Source organism: Periophthalmus magnuspinnatus, chromosome 16 (assembly GCF_009829125.3).
Source record: "Periophthalmus magnuspinnatus isolate fPerMag1 chromosome 16, fPerMag1.2.pri, whole genome shotgun sequence".
NCBI classification, from domain to species: domain Eukaryota; kingdom Metazoa; phylum Chordata; class Actinopteri; order Gobiiformes; family Gobiidae; genus Periophthalmus; species Periophthalmus magnuspinnatus.
Genome location: NC_047141.1, coordinates 24,913,668 through 24,936,332, shown reverse-complemented (window position 1 = coordinate 24,936,332; position 22,665 = coordinate 24,913,668). Strand labels below are relative to the sequence as shown.

Below are 22,665 nucleotides of genomic sequence, written 5' to 3'. Positions count from 1 at the left end.
ATGTTCACTGTGTGGCACGTGTCAGTGCTGGTTTTGGTTTTAATTGCCAGTGTCAGAAGGTGTAGGGTCTGGCACTACTCCCTCACAAACTTTCTCTTTAAGAGGCGAGATTCTGCTGCTTGGTCTGTTTATTACACAGCTCGAAACTGGCACATGGGCACCCTGGCTGGGCACAATGGTACGCCCGACACCAGCCTAGCAGCATATTTGAATGAACTACAGTGATGTTGGAGTCTTCATGTTTGCGCCCTCCTCCTACAGCGAATGCGACAGCGTGAGCTCCTGCCGAGGTGAACGCATGCTGTGGATGAAAGGAGGGCACAAGAACCGCTGATTCAGACAATCGACCTGCTATTTGGACCAAATGAGACGTGAACTGGAGCAGTTCGTGGAGGTGTACACGTGAGGGACATCATGGAGGAAGTCCCGGGGACGAGATGCTGTGAGCGCACCTTCACCAAGTAACTGAGCCGTGGAGTGAACACACGGACAGGGATGGCTGCGTCTAGTAACTCCAGCCTCTCTGGTTCATCCCTGTCTTCCGGTAAGAGTTCACGTTGTACTTTAGTGTTTCCAGATTGTCAATATTAACATGGTATTGAAAGCAAATCCTATATCGTTACATAAGTTCTACTCCTGTTTTTCATGCTGACTTGCGATTTATCTAATTCCCATCACCAGTATATCTGCTTCTTAGAGGCTTTTACACTATGCTGAAAATGCTGCTCTTTGATCTTTGGTAATGTGGGCTGTTTGACAGTAGCCAGATGCAGGCAATGGTGGAGCATCAGTCAGTGGACTACACCACTGAAGTCAATACATCTAGTGTGTTGTCCACTACTGAGTAATGAAAAATTCCAACTGTGAATTCCTGGGAAAATTTTGCTGGGTAATAAGTATTAGGGTTAGTTGTTGTCAGCTGTTGAAATACACAGAAACACTTCATAGTTTAATTATTGCTTAACTTTTGTTTGCCAATACATTCATCTTCTGTTGCCACTTTTTGGTGTACAACCCCAATGACAACAGAGGCACTACTGAGAATGAAAAAAAAAACAAAAAACATTTCAGTTGAAAACACAGTTGGTACTTGTTATACTAACTGAATTCAGCTTCAAAGGAGTAAATTAGAGCTACATGGTAAGGCTATATGTTTATTATAGGGTTCAAGGCTTCTGCATAGTTTACATAGACTTGCATTTCTGAGGAACTGTCCATAATAAGTCTAAGGGATCATTCTAGAGCCAATACAAACCACAGTAACCACACTTTTCACAACGCATTATCCTATGTGCGTTTCAGAAGGCACCATATTGACTTTTTTGGACCACTGCTGCTCCAGGGGAAAGTCTTTTCTCTTTGTGGTATTGGAGGGTTGTTATTACCATTGGACTCTCAATATAATTATCAGAAGTTACAAGTTGCGCTGCTGCCAGAGATGGAGTGGTGGATTCGCAAGGGTATTATTATTTTCATGCACAGCTACTTGGCAGTCAAAAACAAACAACATTTGATAAATCTTGTCTACACAAAAATAAGCCAGTTTGTTTTATTGACTATGGTAAGAAATATGAATGTGCTATGAGGCAGGCCAAACTGTAAAAAAGTTTGTATTATGGCATTTATTTGATTTCTTTTAACGATAGAAAAACATGAATTGCAATCTTTCTGAAAAGTAATGCTATTGTGTTTAGACTTGCTTTTTATGTTGAAAAGTATGATTCCAGAGTGCACATTTCAAAAATGAACATTTGACACTGAAAGACTGAAATATGAAGTGTTAAACTAATACATTTCTAGACTGCATGGTTAACACGATTTTTTTTTTTTTTTTTCCATAAACAGAGGATATTCGATTACCTAAATACCTGCAGGCTTTGCTATTTGAGAATTACACCTTCTCAAACTGCAATTTTAATTCAATTGTGAAATATTGTGCAGTCCTAATTTGTCTGTTTAAAAGAAAAAAAAAAGAAATATAATTATGATTTTATGAGTTTGTAAGAAGGTTTAGTCCAGCCACTGAGCCCTGTGTATTTTGTGCCCATTCATAGCTATATTTATTTACATATTTATGGGAGGCTGCAGAATAACAAAGTCAAGACAATGCTTTATTTCTGGCTACATCACTATTGCTAATTTATTGTCACTGCAAAATCTGTGTCTCAAAAAAACAATATTATGGTTCAACCATAACTCAATTAAACTATTGTATCTTGTTACTAAAAATGCAGAAATCAAGTCATGATTTAGATTATAGTTTTCTTTGGCCTTGTCTAATTCATACTGGAACTAAAGTATTGCATCTATATTCTATTCATGCTATAGTCACAGGGGTGTACAACATTCATGTTTTTTGTATACTGTGCAGGCTTATAGGAACAGATCATGCTGACAGTGTTGCAGTCTTATTGTGTGTTTTCTCTTCCTGGATGCTTTGTGGATCATTGGCTGAGTGCTCTCACACATTCTTGGCAGACTCAGACACTGTAGGAGAAGACCAGCGAGCAGCAGCCCATTTACCCGACAGCTTCAGGAAATAATGTAGAGATCCAGAGTGAAAGTATGGCTTCCTCTCCATGCTCCAAATGACTAAATTGGTCGTAGTGGCAGAATAACAGCAATGTATTATAGGCCTGTGAGGCATAAGCCGGTTTACAATCTTTTCCACTTGGTTAATGCTTGTCCTTTTGCACTACATAATCAGCAACAGCACAAAGGGAAGTTTCCAAGTAATTTGGCAATGCTAATAACACAGTAGCCAATCCACAATTACTACAACAGCACAAACCAAAATTACATGTAAAGCAATTTTACATAGAAACAGGACAAAAACATACAGTTAGGGGAGGAAAACTATAGTCGTTAGCATAGGTAAATTGAAAATGTGCCCACACTTGTAGCACCAATACAGTATGAAATGCAATGGCCACATGCTATTCCCAGATGGTGTCTCTGCAGTGAGGTCGACCCATAATCCTCAAACCACAAGCTGCCCATTTATTCTATAATATTTATTCAATGAAGCTAAATCTATCTTAGCGTCACTCCAAATGTCTGCAAAATGATTATTATAAATTATTTGGCAGGTTTTAATCAAAAGCTACATAGTTTCTGAGCTGTATCATTTTGTAGCAGAGAGATTTTATCCCCAAAAGACTGGATAAGACATTAGCTCATGGGAGTTATTCATTAAGCATTCTGTTTGTCCCTAGTGCAAACAGCTGATGGCAATCTTTCTACTTAATTCATTTGAGTAATGAGAGCAACGCAATTAAGAAAGTTGTCTTTAGGGAAGGATGCCTATAGCTGCTGAAGAATGTATTATTGATCAGTTGACATAAAAATCTAATGATCTCTCTGTTGTCCAATGCATAAGTGTATTTATATATGCCAGTGAATCTTAAAGCAGTCAAAGCCCCACTTCCTTTGTTAACACCGCAGCACAATAAGGACATTTGTCATTGAAAGGAATCAAAGAGAATATTTGGCAGCCAGCCACAAAAAATCACATTCTTTAAATAAGCTGCAGTGGAATAAATCTTTTGGACTGTGCAGCAGAGTGGGGAAAATGTGCCAAGACAATAGATGGTCTGAGGTTTGACCAAAGAAATCTATCTTCTTAAAGGTAGGGATGGGCCAGATGACAATTTCAGTTTTCTCATTCATGTACACTTACTTTGGAACTTTATATATATCATTAAGAGTAAAGTTGACTGCACCTTCCGAGAGTTCACACTTAACTGATTGGTTAAATCCACCTGTCACTCATTCAGAACAGGACATGGCTAGTATAATGGGGTTCACCTGGTTTTTGTTAAATTATTTTCATTTTCATTTTTCAGACCAAGATTTAGTTTGTTTTCATACCTTACGGTTTCAACTACTCACTAGTGGTCTTCCTCAGAGTGGTCATTTGATGTTGCTGTGATGTGTCCGGTCAGATGACTTAAACAGGCTGTGGCCCTGTTTTCCTACCAGTGGAGACAGGACAACAGCGCCATCTGCAGTCCGTCTTCTTTGGGACTGTATCCCAGGTGTGTGAGAGTAATAAAGCCTCCTTGTCCCGGTTTAAAGAGAGGACCACATTATGGGCTGGAACAGCAAATCATAGGGACGGAGGATAACAAACATCCTGCTGGATTAAGGAAGCAATTGAAATACAGAAACATGCCCATGGGACTTTAAACTGGGACGAGGGGGCTTGTTTACTTTCACACACCTGGGATACTGTCCTGAAGAAGCTGAACTGCAGATGGCGCTGTCGTCCTGCCTCCACAGGTAGGAAAACAGCACCATGTCAATCAACTGACCAAACACATCACAGCAACTTCACATGACCCCTCTAAGGAAGACTGCTAGTGAGAGGTCAAAACTGTCAGGTATGAAAACAAATAGTTGGTGAGGAAAAGGCATCGTAATTAGTTTTTTGTTTTTTATCACTAATTGGCTTTACTTGAAGGACATAGAGTTCTGCAACATCAAACAGCTTATTTCATCTGCATTTACTGTTACATAAATATGTACTCTTGACTTTTAATTTATGCACTGTCAGGTGAACCTTTTTTATTGCCCAGTGGTCATTTCATTTATGCAACAGGCCACTACAGATGGATTAAGTTTGTCATATGTATAATAACAATGAGCAATGGCATAGAGCTGTTTGGTCTCTATACACTCAACAATCACACTGATACATTCTTAAAAGGCAATCTGTATGTGTGTTTTGCCCTGTGGCACCAAAATAGGGTGCTGCATTAATGTAAATTATGGCCAGATTTATCATGCTGCAAAAATATAACTACCGGTATATGCTTTTCACCAGTGTATCAGAATGTGAAACTGAGAGATGGGTATTGAAATCTAGTCTTAAAACATGTGTGGAGTAATTCAGTGATAAAAATAAATAATGTTACTTTAGTAATTATCATAAATGGCAAATTGTCAAATTTTTATATAGAGCTTTTCCAGGTTCAAAGCACTCAAAGTGCTTTACATCAAGAAACCACTCATCCATTCACACACACATTCATACACCATTGTATACAGTGGTGAGGTAGGTTAAGTGTCTTGCCCAAGGACACAATGACAGCATTCATCTTTGGGAGCTGGAATCACAATGCCAACCTGTGGGTCAGTGGATCTGACCCCTCAACCAATGATATTTATGTTAAGAGTGCAATTCAAACCACCAACCTTCGACCCATACTCTGAAAAATGTGTGTATAATAATCATATGCAGAGCATTTCACCTAATCTTATCATGGTATCATATTTGTGACGTGAATCATTTGCCCAAACTCACCGGTGGATTAAGGCGTGGTAGGTGCCAGAGGGTTAAAGTTTTCTGTTCGAATCATTGCAAAGGAATGAATTTCCTGGATCTACATGAAACAGGATTCTTTGTACCAAAGGAGAGGTGAATTAGCCCTAGCTGCTGGTCTATGTGTGAAATTACAAGCTACGTCAAGATAATGGCAACATTTTTCTACTTTCAAAATAGCACAATATTCATTTATAAACAATTTAGCAATATAGTTGTAAAGGCTGTTTTTTAATACTCCATGCTAAAATATGTCAAAAATGTAACTCAACAAAGTCTCTACTAGTGTTGTCGCGATACTAAAATTTCAAAATTAATTTTGATACTAAGGAATAGACTTGATACTCAATACCAAGTCCGATACCACCATTTTCAATATTAAATCATAGTACTTTCTTTTATATAACCATGTGGCCTTATATCTGTGTAATGTCTCAAGCATTCAGACATGTTCCATAGTGGTCCATGGGCGTATACAAGATTGTGTGTCTTATACTTGTTCTGATACAGCTCACGATCATTCTCAAGTATTCAGGAAAGGTTCATTTTGTGTCCTGTGTATGTTACTTTTTTATTATAGATACTTGCTCAACTGAGTATCTAGTTTCAGTGCAAGTTTTAGTACTGATTAGTGTCTGATTTTTGATACTTTTGACAACCCTAGTCTCAACACATTCTCATTAGCTCTATAAGGTAAAACAAATGTCTGTGTGCTTCATTTAGTTTCCTGCAACGTGGATAATGCATAGCTAATACTGCAGTAACAAGATTTTTACAGTTTTACAGTACTCATTGACCTTACAGCAGGTATAAATTGCTTATGTTTACAGAAAGTTGCACCTGCACAGTGTGAAACCATGTGCATTACTGTAGACATATTATATCATTAACATAAGCATTTTTTTTTTTGTCTTTTTAATGAGCAACTTCTCTTTTGTGTTTTCAGACCCTGAAGATTACCAACCACCCATATGGAAATCCTACTGTGAGTAATTTATTATACTATATTAATATCTAAAAACTGCAGCAAACCCCAAAACGTGACATACATATTTAAAGCTCCTGGCAACATAATCCCAAATCATGCACACATCCCCCAAAATTCCAAAACACACAGAGTAAAATAGGTTATATGCAGGAAAAAGATTTCGCCTCCAAAGTGGTTCAGATAAAATTGGGTCTTTTGAACTCCCACTTCAGTATAATGTGTTTTTACAGTGTAGGAGGAAAAGAGGATGATTCTTCAGATGGAAAGTGTTGCATGTGCTTAAGTAGGGCATGAATATTTTAAATTGAGTTGACAATAGAAGTAGCCTATGATTTAGAGTCAAAAATTTACAATTAATTGCTTTTAAGTAGCCATTTTTAAGTAGCAAGTTTTTCTTAAATAACCGTTTTTGTATTTTTTTTTTGGCAGTGTGGAGGTATTTTTAGACCTTACCATGCTGCAGGAATAGTTGCTGTCCAAATCATGCAGCTTGGATTAAGTTGTGTCCAAAAAACATGAAAATTCACAGCTAGAAGTCTCCCTCCTCCTGTTTAGAGAATCTGCTACAGTTTTTTCTCATTAGTAGTAAAATCACTGTTTATTAAGATACTTTCTGTAGGATTACTACACATCGCCCATTAAAATGTGTTGACAAACCTAAAAACATACAGTGTATCTGATGGTTTCATTGGATCGTTTTTGTGTACTTTGTTGCCAGTTTCAAAATAGAGTAACATTTGGTAAAATATGCTGTGTTGTATTAATGCAATTGGATTAGTAAGGTGATGTATTATGGATTTGAGGTTCCAACAAACTGCAAAAGGGTTTTTAATGGCTAGCAGTAATAATTGTGTGTTGATTGTTTCACCAGTCACAAATCCCTCAAACCACTTTACTTTCTGCTTTATTCATTTACCACTCTATCCTCTATGTATGTAATGTAAAAATGAATTATTAGATTGCCTTTTTTTATGAACAACATTAGTTTTAGTTTATTTTAATCCCACACAGGAGAATTAACAACATTTTTTACAACATAGAACAATTGAAATTCAACAGTTAAAGCAAACGACAGGTCTGAAAAGTAAATAGAAGAAGCTGTGGTTTAAAATTTTCAATTCCCCTCACAATCTAACTCCTTACAAACTGTCACAACAGTACAAAACAACATGCAAACATTAAATATTGATTTAATTGGCCTATTTCTGTTACAGTGTACCAGCTTCAACAGGAGGCTCCAAGACCAAAGAGGGTCACATGTCCACAGGAGGTCAGTACATCAAATTCTATACCTACATTTTCCAATAGATCTTAAAGTCACACTTTTCTGGAGTGGAGTATTGGCCACCTGCTTGCCCCCATAGATATGTTATTATTATGCAGTATGACCTTAAACATATCTGTCGTGCGTTTGGTCTATTACCTTTGTTTTTATTAATCTAAAATACCTGGTAAAAACATGCATTCTTATTGTGGGGATCACCTGGTCACCTGGTCACCTGGTCACCTGTAACTTGGTCTACCAGAATCACCTGCTTTTCCCCCATTGAGACAGATTTAATGCCATACTATGGAATATTCCAGACAAAGCAATGCCATCTAAATGGACAAAAAGAGTTGTGCACCTTCCAGAAAAGCTTCTGCACCTTTAATGTTTAATAATATTTTGAATTGTGCTATATATATGCATAAAGTACAGGCACCACTTTGAAGTCATTCCATTGGCAAACACAGCACACTTCTTGGTTTTATGGGCTATTGTTAGTATAATCGTTATAATTATTAATCATTTTTGAATCAAGGGCTTCAATATTAATAATTAATTTTATTTCCACACTTTATAAAAATTACACTAAACTCCAATCTGCTCATGTGTGAAAAACACTGAGCAGTGAGGCGCCATGTGGACCAGAGTTATCAGTTATTCATTGACACTGAGTAACATAGCCAGGTGTTACAAGTGAAGGCTGCACCTGCATATTTGTGCTCACATGCATCCTAAAAAGGGACTGCAACCTTCAGAACAAGAGCCTTATCAGGTCTCTAAAACAAATATAAAATGATATTGGACTTCCCAGCGGGAAAAAATACAAATGAAACCATAACCTATTTGAAAGCATTACACACAGGCTATTCACTCACCAATGCTGTGAATTGTAGTGATTGGAGGCTGCTGGTGGCATAGAGCACATATGGAGCTGATCTGTGATATGGTGAAGAGGCCTTTATCTTTTACAGCACTCTGAAAACAATTCAAAAAGCAATTTACTGTGGCTTTCACATCTTATTACTGCAGTCAATATGTTTTCTCTGGTCTACAGATGGAGACCCGGCCCAAATACTACGGCAGAGAGTGAGTGTGTGAATTATTGCTGTTTTATGTTTTCATTTCATAATTTATATTTAAGCTAATGTATAGTTTTTCACAGTATCAGACACGCGTAAAAGGCTTAAAAAATGTCTACAGATGCAAATGTAAAGATTAAACCAATAATTATTGCTTTACTGATAACACTGATAAACTATTTTATTCACCAATGTAAGCAACACATTTGGGTTGCCACATGTAATGAGCAGAACCACTGATTTAGCTCCTGCAATGTGGTACCTCTAGTCTTCAATAGAAACTGACAAGCCAACTAGACCAGTGTTAATGATATTGTATGCAACAGAGAATGTGGACCTGGTTTAAGTGGGAATCATTCTATAAGAAGACATTAAAAAATGCTTTAACACGTTATTTTTTTCTTTAGATTTCATGGTATCATATCTCGGGAATATGCCGACGAGCTGTTGGGGGGAGTGGAGGGAGCTTACCTCATCAGAGAGAGTCAAAGACAGCCAGGGACTTACACCTTGGCTTTAAGGTACGGGTCTGTTCATGATATTGTGTTTTTTTTGCCTGACCAGTCAGCTCTTTCTACATTCTGTTCAAACTTATAAGGGTCTGGAACCAAACCATAGAGGGTGACATACCACCGTCCTAACTTGGGTCCAACCACAGCCACTAATTTGTATCAAGTGACACTCAAATGCTAAAGACATCTCCTCCTGAAAATTCTCATAAAATATAAAAGTTATTTTACCTGAGATAAGTAACGCCTTGCTCAGATTACACACAGTCCAGCTGTTTTGTTCCTGTTTTGTTGCGGTGTGACACTCACACCAGGACCAGAGCTCTACTGTACTGTTAAAACATGTGGTCTTGCACATGTAGCTTCAAAGATGGTATAACTATAACATATATATATTTATTAAGGGAAAAGGTTTGTGGTGGGCTCCAGTGTCTGGAAAAAAAAAACTCCAAACTGAAAGAATCTGCAGCGCCGCGGCACCTCCGCCGGCACCACCAGATTGCAAAGAGTGTGGCCTGAGCCCCTCTCGCTACTTTGAATTATATGGAATACTTGTGGCTGCCCGACAGGAGCAGCATCGCGTGCAGTCTGAGCCTGGGCTAACAGGTTGGTGCTTCCATTGTTCATTCTGCAGACATCTGCGCTGTTTCTTAGTAGTCGTCTGTATTATTTTTCACCCTCTTTTACGTGTAAGCTGACATGTTTGTTTTGACACAAATGGACCATGCGTCTCTCAGATTGACTGATCTGTCAGTCACGCCCCAACTCAAATACAGGACAAGATACGGTTCCAGACCCACTCTTCTTTGTAAAGTTTTGTCAAAGCATGATGTTCTAGCTGGCCAGGTATGTAGTTTGTAGTAGTAGGCCAATCACGGTCATTATCGAAGTTCAACTAATGGCCCAAGATTAACTATATTTTGGGGTTCAAAATCCCTGTAACAACAAGCTGAGCTGTAGACGTTTGAATTATTTGCAAACCTTTGATTCATTGGAGATTTTACAGATAGATGTTTTCTGAAGTACATTGTGCTACATTGTGCTATCTATTTATTACAGCTCATGTTGCATTGGATTCATGTAGCCAATATCAGAACACCCAAAGAACTCTACAAGTTCAAATAATAGTTAATTTAGAAAACCCTTTACTGACATTATTATGCTGTAGGACCTTTTCTAGTGCTGTTGTATTTACATATAATCAATATTATTATTTATTACAATATTTTTCACAACATTGTGTATCAAATATTGTTATGAGAGTGTATTTTTCAGAGTTTAAAAAAACCCTTGTGTTTCTCTGTGCAGGTTTGGGCATCAGTCACTCAACTACAGGTTATTCTACGATGGGAAGCACTTTGTTGGGGAGAAAAGGTTTGAATCGGTGCATGACCTTGTAACAGATGCTTTGATTACTCTGTACATCGAGACGAGGGCGGCAGAGTATATCGCCAAAATGACCACCAACCCCATCTACGAACACCTGGGCTACACGTCGCTGCTCAAAGACAAGACAGTGCACAGACTGAGCCGGGCCCGCACAGAACAACGGCGTGTCACTTTCCAAAGGGATGAAAAGGTGTGGGTTTTTTTGGTTTTTTTGTACAATTAAACAATAGAACAATTTTTCCCCAGTCATATTTAAGTGTGCACAAACTTAACTTTGTTGCTTGTTTTCATGGAGATAAATACAGTATATGCAATTATATACTATGGAATATTTCAGGCAAAGCATTAACATCTCCATGCAAACAAGCAGGCCCTACACCAGAAAAGTTTCATAATGCACCTGCCGGGGATACTAAACATATACATATAGGTAATGGAAAATAATCACGTAGGTGAATCACAATTTTCGTTTCCAAATTTTCTAAGCTTGTGTTTTAGTTAGTGTACTTTTTTTTCTAGAGAACGACAAAAACATTTAGACCAAAACACAGGCAGGGACTGGCACACTTGAGGACCTTCGTGTAAAACCCTTTCACTCGGCTGAGCTTAGATGGGGCTCGGAGTGTGATTTGCCCTGGCGGCCTCTGGGTGTGGTCACAGCTGCCTGGGCTGGTTGGCTCAGTAATATCTGATGATGATGAGGATGATTATGATGATGATGATGACCAATGAGACCTGCAGGGATATGTTCTGCAGACTATGGTGGCACTTACTGTAATATTCAAACAGGAAATGTTTTACATTGTGCATTTACAATTTGTGGAGTAAAAATGCCACTTTCCTGCCTACATTTAATATTTTAGCTGTTTGTTCTCTGAAAAATATCCCTGTTTATGACACATGCAAACAAGAAGCAAGGAAGTATGATAGTATAAAGGAGGCCAAGGAGAACAAACTGTCTTTCTTAGATTGTGAAGTAACTATAGGAGAGGACCGATGTCTTTAGGAAGGCCACAGACAGACAGAAACTGGTTCACCCAAAGGACAAAACCCCAAGCCATAAACAAAGTAATGTAGTCTACTCCATTCAATGTAGTGAAGAAAGTAAGACTAAGAAACTTAGCAGCCACTCCATAAGAGGATGTACCAACAATGGCGCGAGAGCTCCTCTGGATCCCAGTCCGCCGTCGGCCGTCAGATCTTAGCCAGAGAAAATAAATGGTTTGAGAGGGGAGTTAAAGAAGCTATTTTTGTTAGGAAAGACAATCCTTCCTTAAACAGTAATGGCGGCCTGAGACATCATCTCTCACAGGTCTACGATTCCATCCTCAGACCCCAAGCAAACAGAAACAAAAGAGAACAATAGGGGGCCATTAAAGGTTGAATAGGGTCGTTAAGGCTGAAACTGGAGACAATAGCTGTTTACAGTTTCAGTATAGTTAGCCCCTCCCTTCAGATAGATATAAGGCAGTGTCCACCAGCAATCTGACCAGAACTGAAGAAGCAGCTTGGATGAGCACTCCTTCAATGATTTGTCCAGTTGGCAGATTTAAATTTCATCTTTTGCTATGGATCAGACCGGGACAACTGAGGGATTACACAGAAATGATAGTATGTATAATTTCTATCATGTCATTCATGTTTGTTGACTATAAAATGGGACATACTGCTCTTATCAGACACCAAATAACACAGTTATTAAATTAGTGCCTGTGGGTCAATAAAGTGTCGGTTCTCTACTAGTCAGAGAGGAAATAGACTGCAGTAGATTGTTTTAGAGAAAGAACTAACCTACCACTAGATGGCATCATTAAGCCTTTTCTACATATCCATTAACGGCACAGATTAGATCTATCCTGGTTGTGTCCTCATTGCAGTTTTCAGTCATGTTTTATTGCTAACGTCATTGCTAGCGTTATTGCTGGTGGGATATTTTGTCCTCAGAGCGCTTTGTGTCACTGTGACATTGACACGCTCCCGACAGCCCTGTCAGCACAAGTCACCCCAGACATTTCAGATTTCACTTTGTTTTGTAACAGGATATAGACACTTACCAACTGACTGCATTCCTGCTGTTGTTGTTCAGGTAAAACTGACCCTGAAAATTAGGGCTGTGTGCAGTTAATCACATTTTAATCGACATCAAAGATTCAGTTATTTTTAATAAGATAAGCATGTGGTCTGGAGCAGCGTTCTGTATTTTTTGTATTAAAATGGCAGTCGGCACTGTTTATACTTGGGGAACAATATTGAAAGACATTTTGAAATTAAATCAAATTAAATGTTGAATTTACTGTTGAGTTTTCAGGCTTTGTCACTTGTAAATTTCCTCCTTTATTTCCACTTTCTTGTTTTTTCACATGAGTGAGTCAGCTTTGTTAGATAGTGCTTGGCTGTCGCCCACTTCACAAATAATGTGAGAAACATGTGTATTTTACCCCAAAGCACTCTCCCAACAGACAATAATCCAACTTGAATTTGTTAGTACTTTAGCTGTTTTTATTAGCCACTCCTCAGGACATTAGACATCCTGTGCACTTGTCTATATTCTCCTTATGTTTATTATGTACAGTACAAGCCTCAAGTAATGGTATTTTTTAATACAGTATATATTTTAATTCACCCATAACTTCTGTAGAATTCTCCCTGGCTATCCATGACTTTCAGAGACATGAAGAATTCTCACTGTTGCCCTAACAATGAACAACAATCAATATTCTGTCTTGTGTTGTGAACATTCAAAAGTTCTCCAAGTGAAATTTACAAACAGGAAATTGAAACATAGATTTTTGTATACAGATTAAAAAAAAAAAAAAAATTAAACAAAGCAGCAAATCCTTCCATTTACAGACAAATAGATCCTTTATCAGAAACTATTATACATGTATTCCATTGGATACACATTATGGCATTTACTCTTTTTGTTCAGGGTTTTGTATTTTGTTTATAATGACAGTAGTTGTCTTCTGCTATCATACTTTGTCTTTGCTCACTATTATATTTCCTCAGACCCTGCTCAGCTGTGTGGGCAGAAAGGCCCACTGGAATAAAAGGGCCAAGACACTGAAAAGAAAGCAGAGATTGTGGTTTGACCGCCTTTTGTGCTTTCTAGGGAGATCTCTTTAAAGCACCAAGAAGCCATCTGCCCATAGACAAAGGCCCCCGCCCTCACAGAGCAGAAATATCTCAATGCTTTATTCCTTGTCTGTCCCCTCAGACTTAGAGACCCAGCTCAACTGTGAGGCTTGGTATGTGTACAGCTTTTTAAAGAACAATGACAAATAGTTTCACCTGTGCTGTCACTTCTACGTGGCACAAACTTGACTAAATATGAATGCTGTCCATAAAGTAGGGATGGCAAGTTTATTTGGTTTATCATTAAGCAAGATTATTCAAGTTATAATATAAGTGTAAACAAAACCAAAAAAACAAAACTATTTTAACTTTGTAATGAGCAAAGTAAACCTAAATGAAACAAGCTGTTTTTTCTCTCACTACTAAAGTCACATTAATATTATTTTGTAATTAAGAAAGTTTGATTTTATAAAGCTGTATTTATTTGAGAAATAATTATCTATAATGAAATGAAAGAAAATTAAGGATTTCACTCTTCTTTGGTCATGGTGTCAATACTAGTGAATGAATAATTGTGAAATTGTGATGTTTATTCTCACAATTGTGACCGCAAAATGTAATATCATGACATTCCTATACTCGAGTAGTACAGAATTATCATGTGTACAACTAATAAACTAGTAATTATAAATATTTCACTTTAAATATCTTTACATTTTAGAATTTGCACCATTTCATCTTGAGAAACCTCATTGTGAATGCTCTATACGCTTCTCTAAACTGACTTTTGTTGCCATTTGTGAATGCCATACCACTGCCATTTGCTTTTTAGGAAGCTGTAAATTAGAGACAGAACATATGATAAACATAGCAACAGCCCCCTACAGACTTCAAAGACTCCGAATAAGCCTCTCATCAAGAATGAATGTGGATTTGGCCAGGATTATTGCCTGTGTAAGGATTGTAGATTAATTTGCCCCAGTCCCAGTTGAGGGTGGGATATTGGTTCTTTCGGGGAGATGTGATTGGCAGGGGTGGTCTGCAGTCAGTGTCTAGTGGGTCCAGTGTGGGCGTCAGTGCAGGGAAATTCCACTGAGAAAACATGGCATAGCTGGAGGTCAAGATCTATTTGAATTACAAGGACAGAGGCATGTCAGATATGTCACTCCACTGCAGAGAGTCAGTGTTTGGAGAGAGAGAGCACTTAGAGCAGAGTATTATGTCCGGTTAACTGAGGAGGAGTGTGTCCGGAAGGCAGAGTTCTAATGGGAGTGCACACTGGGCTATAAGAGGGGCGTTCGCTCTATTGATCCTGCTTTAAAAAACTGTTGAGCTGTGCAGAGCAGTCCTGACAAAACTCTCTGTGGCCCCTCCCATAAGACCATGCTCTCTCTCTCTCTCTCTCTCTCTCTCTCTCTGCTGCTCTCTCCCTCTCTCCCCTCTCCCTCTCTCCCCTCGCCCTCTCTCTCTGTGGATGTGTGAAAGAGGAGCATTGTGAGGCACACTCCTGCCCTCAGGCCGCCCCTTCTGCTCCATTGGCCCCCTCTGCTGTGTCCAGTTTGAGAGCAGAGCAAATGCAAAGCCATCCCTGGACAGGCTGTCAGCGGACACTGTCCCGGGTTAAAGGGGACTGGAGTTTGTCTTTACTGTTTGTTCATTTGTTTTAGTTGCATATTTACTCCAGAAGACATGGTCAGTATGTGGGAAGCGGAACAGTTTGCCTTGGAGGGAGAGCTGATTTCTCATAGGATCAAAAGACACGAGAGAAAGCGACAGGAGCTCCTGGCCCTAGCTCTGGGAATCAAACTCGGGGGCAAAGGAAACATTTTGTGGAAGCCTATTAAACTGTTGGCCTCCTGTCCACAGATAACATCCCCTGTGGTGCGCAAGACTGCACTTAAAGATGCTCCAGAGAAGCAGTGTTCTTATGAGAAGATCCACAACTTTAAGGTAAGAGAGCTGTGGATTAGATTTTATATGTACCGGTAATCAACAGTCAACAGCAAGTCATATATTGTCACATATTGTCATCTCAATAGCGTGATGGTCTGTAATGGGGACATATACAGCTGATCCTGTGATGCACTAAGCCTAACTAATGGACAAACATTTTAAAAAGCCATTAATAGAAGAAAACATTGATTCAAATTGATCCTGAAGCTCACTGATCTGAAAGTTACAGAGTAAAACACAAACAAACACGCAAACACACAAACATTTATAAGAGTGTATTTTAAGTACAGTACACACAGGATAAAGCCATAATTATCCCTGGGGGAGCCTATGCATTCTTTCAGCTTAGCTTTGGTTTCAGTTACAAGTTCATAATAACCACACGCCCTTTGTGTGCTTACTTTGTGGAAGTGTACAAAAAGGCTCCATCTGCCAGCTGCTGTGGCTGCATGGCCTCTTCACTCACCAGTCATCCAAAGGCTTTTGAACTAGTCTCAGGTGTGTGTATGTGTGTGTGCGTGTGCAGGTGTAGTTCTGTCTTATCCGCGCTCATATGGTGTACATCTGTTATTTTGACTCCGGGCCTTCCCTCTGTGGATTCATGCTCATATCTGATTGCCCAGAAGCAGATGCCAGACACACTATAGTAAATCCTTTAATGAACATCTTAAATACAAATACTCTCATTTGGTTAGGGCTTTGTCATCTTAAACTCTGGCTCTAAACTCTGAAAATAGATCCTTTAAAGTTATCAGTGTTTGTATCCACAGGTGCACACGTTCAGAGGGCCACACTGGTGTGAATACTGTGCCAACTTCATGTGGGGTCTTATTGCTCAAGGCGTCCGCTGCTCTGGTAAGTTTTTAAACAATTTTACACTTATGCAAGAAATGTCATGGTTTACATAAGTGACATATGCACGATCTGTAGCTAATTGTCATGCTTTGTTAAATCGCCCTTAGTTTGATCTCAAAGTTTTTCCACAAATTAAGTGCCCTCATGCTGGAAAATAACATTACAGTTAACTTAGTAATTGCATTTAGTTCTGATTCTATAACATAGCACATTATTACACACTGAACAAAACTATACTAAAATAAAATACTTTGTAGAGGCCCCTTCAGTCACAAGACTCAGTAACTACAGTTCACATTGGTGGACTCAGCGGCTTGTTCCTTAACAGTGTGTTTGTTGTTGAGACATTTACCATGCTGATAAGCCAGAGGCAAACAGCGCTATCATCAGACACCTCATGTGCCATGGGAACCAAGGGATATCTCTTTGTCCTTTTGTAGTCGGAACAGGTCTTTATTTATTCTTATCTTAAGATTTGAATGAGAGTTGAATAATCTCAGTGCATTCTAATGATATATGGTTAAAGATGGACAAAAGCTTAGATATTTTTCATGTCTCACAGGAAGCCGTCTGCAAACTTCAAGTGACTAAAAGTACAACATGAAAAGCCAGGCCACTATTGCCACGATGTCCTCTGTTATCTGTGTGAGCCAGTGGAGTTAAGATGTGTCTATGCTGCCTGACACTGCTGTTTATCACTGACTCAAAAAACCTTTTCAAAGTGCTTTAAGCCTGCTGTGTTGGAAATGTTATCACTTAGAGACACTCTCTCTCCTCCCCCTCTCTGTCCACCCCCTACCTCTCTCTCCCTCTCTCTTTTTCTCAATCTTCCTTTCCTGACCTTTCTCCCTCCATCACCCCCTCCTTCTCTCTTTCTTTCTCTTTCTTTCTCTGTCTCTCTCAATATTTCTTTCACAACCTTTCTCGCTCCATCACCCCCTCCCTCTCTCTTCCTTTCTGTACATCCATTCTTCCATCCATTCATTCCTCCTTCTCTCTCTTTACAAGACTGTGGGCTGAATGTACACAAACAATGCTCCAAACTGGTGCCCAGCGACTGCCAGCCAGACCTGCGCAGGATTAAAAAAGTCTTCAGCTGTGACCTCACCACTCTTGTCAAAGCTCACAACACAACACGACCAATGGTGGTAGACATGTGCATACGCGAAATAGAATTTAGAGGTAAGCCCATTTAAAATTATTATAATATTTTACACTGAAATTAAGGGCTTTGTTCTGAAGTGGTTTGAAGAAACAAGTGCATGCTATAAAAACAAAATATGCATCAAGGAATAGGCAAGAAAAACACAAAACATTATAATTACACATCAAATTATATATTGCATATAAAAGATGCACTGACTTGCTTGTCTCCATGGAGATGTTCCACAGTTTGGCATTAGCCTTATCTGACTCAGTTCAGACAAGCAGGTGGCACCAGGACACAGGTCAGATCTGTGGAGAGGAAAACCCTTCTCACTATAAGAATGTATGTTTTTCTGTGTACTTTTGAGCAATGAAATCACTTTAAATACATGCTGGATAACTACATTTGCTGCCTCCAACCATAGAAGTGAAAATGTAATATAGAAAATACTTAAGTTTAAATTTAATTGAACCTATGGTTGAAATGACTGACTTTCATGTTTTGTTTCAGGTATGAAATCTGAAGGTCTCTATCGAGTTTCTGGCTTTTCTGAACACATAGAAGATGCACGACTCACCTTTGATCGAGGTTTGTTCTTATCACAGTTCTCTCTATGTGTGATCATACTTACACATTTACACATTGCTGTAAAGCTTTTGCTCAAAAACCTTTAATACTAAAATGTCATATATACATAAAATAATGTATTTCTGTGTAATAGTCTTGACTTTTTGTTTTATTTTGTATTATACAGATGGCGACAAGGCTGATATCAGTGCCAGTGTTTTTGCAGACATCAACATCATTGCTGGGGTTTTAAAGTTGTACTTAAGAGACCTACCCATTCCTATCATCACATTTGATTTATACTCCAAATTTATTCAGTCTGCAAGTAAGAGCCTTTACTTTGTGTAATCATTATGGTAACTTTTTAAAAAGGTTTTGTACTAATTATATAAAAAAAAAAAACAGAGATTCCAGATTCTGAGTCTCGACTGGAGGCCATTCATGAAGCTCTTCTCCAGTTGCCACCTGCCCACTATGAGACGTTACGTTACCTGATGGCTCATCTCAAGAGGTAAGTAAAAATCTCATTAGATATATATTTAGCAAACAAAAACTGTGCTGAAATGTACTTTTGAATCTCATTTTGCAGGGTAACAATGTTTGAAAAGGACAATTTAATGAATGCAGAGAACCTGGGTATTGTCTTTGGTCCAACTCTTATGCAACCTCCAGAACTGAATGCGTTGACGACACTGAACGACATGAGACAGCAGAAGTTAGTGGTGCAGCTTATGATTGAGAACGAAGATGTCTTGTTTTAATGACTCAAAAACATGATGGAGGATTATTTATTCTATAGAAAAGTATGAGTTAGATTTTTCCTAACATTCTTGTTTTTGTTGTTGACGGTGTTGCTGTATTAGGTGAGTTTTCAGAACATAAAAAAATACATTTTTTACTGTTCCCTCCAGTTTTGCATGGAGGACCATCACTACCTGCTGTAGATGGTCTAAATGACAAAGCTGTGAGAATTTTCTACAGATAATCTCCCGTGTGCACATATTTGTCACAGTTTAAAATGACAACAAAGCAAAACATTTTAACAAAGGAAATAGATAATCTAAATATGAATATAATGGTCTGTACAGACGCAAGTGGACACTCATGAAGCACTTTTAGTAACTGTATATTGTGTATATATGAATGATGTAAATATTTTTACTTTTTATTGTTATGTTTTTTTGTCACTACAATATGTATATTAAGAATGAACCTTGAATAATGTAGATGTGTCTAAATGGTACCATGAGAAGACCCTAAGTGCTGTCCATTTTATTTTTGTGCTTAATGTTGGAGTAATGTGGATTAAATACTGGTTATTTCAATTCACAATATGACGTGATTCAGTATTAGTCCTCTGACTTTTTTCTTATGACAACCTTAATAGAATGTTATGCAGCCACTGGAGTTTGGCCGTATAAGAGAACAGGGATATTGATTTAACTGCTTTAATGTTTAATTTGAAACTTATTTGAATGCTCAAACAGTACAAGACATGTTATGTTATCAGCCACATGCTGACAAATGCACCAAATAGGCCTGTGCTAAATTTAATGGAGGACAGTGCCCTCTTGTGCTTGATGTAGGAAAATAATTTGCTTTTATAAACTTTATTTTATGTCAAGGCAAAATTGTCAAGATACAGATACAGAATAAATTAGTAAAAAAAAAAAGCTGAAGTAAAATTTCACATCCTGAAAATAAAATTATAAAAAATGTAAACAGAATACTGTTGGTGGTGAATGTTTTAGTTATAGCTCATCGTGTTGATATGTGAACTCTCGTGCAGATATGAACCCATCTTTATCTTCGTCCTCATTTTTGAAGATGTCCTCCACCATGGAGTCATGTTCTGTGTCATTTGGCGAGTATCCATGTTTCTCAAATTCTTTCTTCAAGTAATCTTTGACCTGGAGAGGATAAAGCAGAATTAGCAACAAAACAAGAAAAAACACCACATATAAACACGCACTGAATATAGGCTTATTAAAAACAAACCTCTTTTCTGCAAAGCTTCCAGTCATTATTGAGATCCATCAGCTGAAAAGACTCATGAGATCTGGGGCCATTTCTAATCTCCATAAGTTCAATGTCAAAAATTAATGTACTACTTGGAGGGATTTTACCTGAAAGAAAACAATGTACATTATTTCTGGTGTTTTTAATGCTTCAGTTTTCTCTAACCTCTATATGGCCTTATTACTTATGTGCACACCCACCTTTGCCTTCCTTTCCATAGGCCAGTGCAGGAGGAACGGTGAGCTTCCTGCGCTCTCCTGTGCACATCTCCCGCAGTCCTTTATCCCATCCTTTGATGACTTCCCTGATGCCAAGAGTGAACCATACAGGGTTTTTATCACCTTGGGTGCGACTGAAAACAAACACATACTTTGTCAACATATATATAGGTTAATTAGGGCTAAGAAGGTTAAATCAGAGCAAATCAGTCTTCTGCTAAATTAGGTTAACTTGCAAGTTACATTGACAACATAGGCCAGTAGCATTGTTGTTATGTCCAATTACCTGGAGTGAAACATCGTCCCGTTACTTTCCAAATATCCCTCGTAATGGACTAAAAGCATGTCTCCATACTTCGTCTTACGGTAACACATGAACGGTTTGTGCAAAACTTCTATATTAACTTCTGGCTCAGGCAATTTTCCCCCTGAAACTAAGGCAAATAACGAAGGAAGCAGGACCGACACACAAAAAAGTATCATAATGAAAAACCATATAGTGCGCACTAAACGCTGTACCTAAATACCTTTGCTCTTCTACACATGCCTTGGCTAAAGCTGGAATGCTAAATACGTGGCAACAAAGTTGAGCAGAGGAGCGCCACTAAAGCAGCTGTTTGTCTTTCTCAGTCTGTGATTGGATAAGGAAATGTTAAGCCACGCCTTAAACCATGTGCTGCGTCTTCTGATTGGTGAAGCAGTATCTCAATCATTGCCCATCATCCAGTCCATACTGTTGGCTGACTACAACCATGGCTACAACATACAGGCCTATACTTTATATAGTCTATGGTCCATAGCCTATAATCAGTGGTGGCAAGTAGTATGTTTACAAAAATATAGGATATAAAAATAGCCTAAATGATAAAAGAAATAGAACATCTGCTTGCAAACTGCAAATAGCTTACATATAATAGGCCTAACTTGTTTTCAAATTTAAAGATCCACCTAATCACCTAAGCAGACTATGGTGTGCAGTGAAGATAAGCACAACACCAATTAAATAGACCTAAAAAGGTTAGAATGAATAACAAAACAACAAAAACAAGCAATTTTATGTGCAAGTTACCCTATGTCTCAATTGTTTATTGTGTATAAAATGTCAATGCACAGTGTAGTATCACATTTTTTTAGCTATACTTAAATATTTATATATTTATATATATATATATATATATATATATATATATATATATATATATATATATATATATATATATATATATAGCCCTACGGTTTGACTGAAGTACAGCACAGACAATACACAGATACATTGTTTTTCATTGTGTTTTGTGGAATCAGGTTTGCAGCACTTGAGCCTGAGGTACAAATCTCATTTCTCGAGCCAGAGGAATGTTCATGATGGTATAAGCCAAGGTAAGCTTTTATCCAGACATCTGAACAGACTAATTGTCTTAATGTAATTTAACAAGAAATACATTGAGCTAACAAAGTTACCTCACCACATCTGATGCAGCTCTAGATATAGGCCTTAGTGATGCATCTCCACATCTGCCTGGAGACTATTCCGAGGAACACATGGATATATGTCAGTGTATTCAAATAGTTTTGTATTGCACGTTTTGTAATATGGGTCATGGCCAACAGACAACAGCACCATAATAACAAAACCATAGGCCTAATCTCCACCAAAGTACGCCTATCCGCAGAGTCCCCCAGTGTTGATTAAATTTCTGAGTAGATAATTTAATCATGTGTGCCTAAAAGCTGACAATTTTCTATACAGGCTATGATATGAGCTATATGATCTCTCTTTTTTATTCAAAATGAACTGAAAGTCTTTACTTCACCCACCCTTCCTGAATCCATTAGATGAAAGATGTTTGTGTAATCCCTCAGTCGCCCAGGTATGATCCATAGGAAAAGAAAAATTCAATTCTGTCAAGTTTTAGATTGGTACATTCTCTTATGGAGTGGCTGTTTTGTTTCTCCAATAACACTCACTGCAGTCTTCACTACACTCAATGGACTAGACCACATTGCTTTGTTTGTGGCTTGGGGTTTTGTCTGTTGGGTGAACCAGTTTCTGTCTTAAAGTGTTTGTAGGTTTGAAATAGACTGGGATTTCATGCTGTCTATATTTCAAATCTTACAAACAGTTTAATCTCAAAGCCACTAACCAGTTTTTAAAAGATAGAGAGGTAAGTCTACAGATTTTAACCAAAGTAAAGAGATGGTTTTAGAATTTTTGGAAGCTTTTTGTTAGGAAACACAATCTATCTTTGAACAGGAATGGGAGGCTTAAACATCATTTA

General features: G+C 38.1%; 2 protein-coding genes across 2 annotated transcripts; one reads left to right on the top strand and one right to left on the bottom strand.

Moving 5' to 3' along the window:
• Window positions 1-19,138, top strand: chn2 (chimerin 2). The gene is made up of 14 exons (XM_055227552.1): window positions 1-178; window positions 262-544; window positions 6,270-6,308; window positions 7,526-7,581; window positions 8,633-8,664; window positions 9,065-9,178; window positions 10,475-10,745; window positions 15,497-15,580; window positions 16,354-16,438; window positions 17,447-17,620; window positions 18,096-18,173; window positions 18,340-18,477; window positions 18,558-18,663; window positions 18,742-19,138. Exons 2-14 carry the CDS (start codon window positions 496-498, stop codon window positions 18,911-18,913), a joined length of 1,398 nt encoding a protein of 465 aa, XP_055083527.1. The 5' UTR covers window positions 1-178; window positions 262-495; the 3' UTR covers window positions 18,914-19,138.
• A 455-nt stretch (window positions 19,139-19,593) lies between these two features.
• fkbp14 (FKBP prolyl isomerase 14) lies at window positions 19,594-20,989 on the bottom strand. Its single transcript, XM_033980934.2, has 4 exons — window positions 20,676-20,989; window positions 20,372-20,523; window positions 20,151-20,278; window positions 19,594-20,062 (listed from the first exon to the last, which is right to left on the bottom strand). Exons 1-4 carry the CDS (start codon window positions 20,870-20,872, stop codon window positions 19,904-19,906), a joined length of 636 nt encoding a protein of 211 aa, XP_033836825.1. The 5' UTR covers window positions 20,873-20,989; the 3' UTR covers window positions 19,594-19,903.
• Between the last annotated feature and the right edge of the window lie 1,676 nt (window positions 20,990-22,665).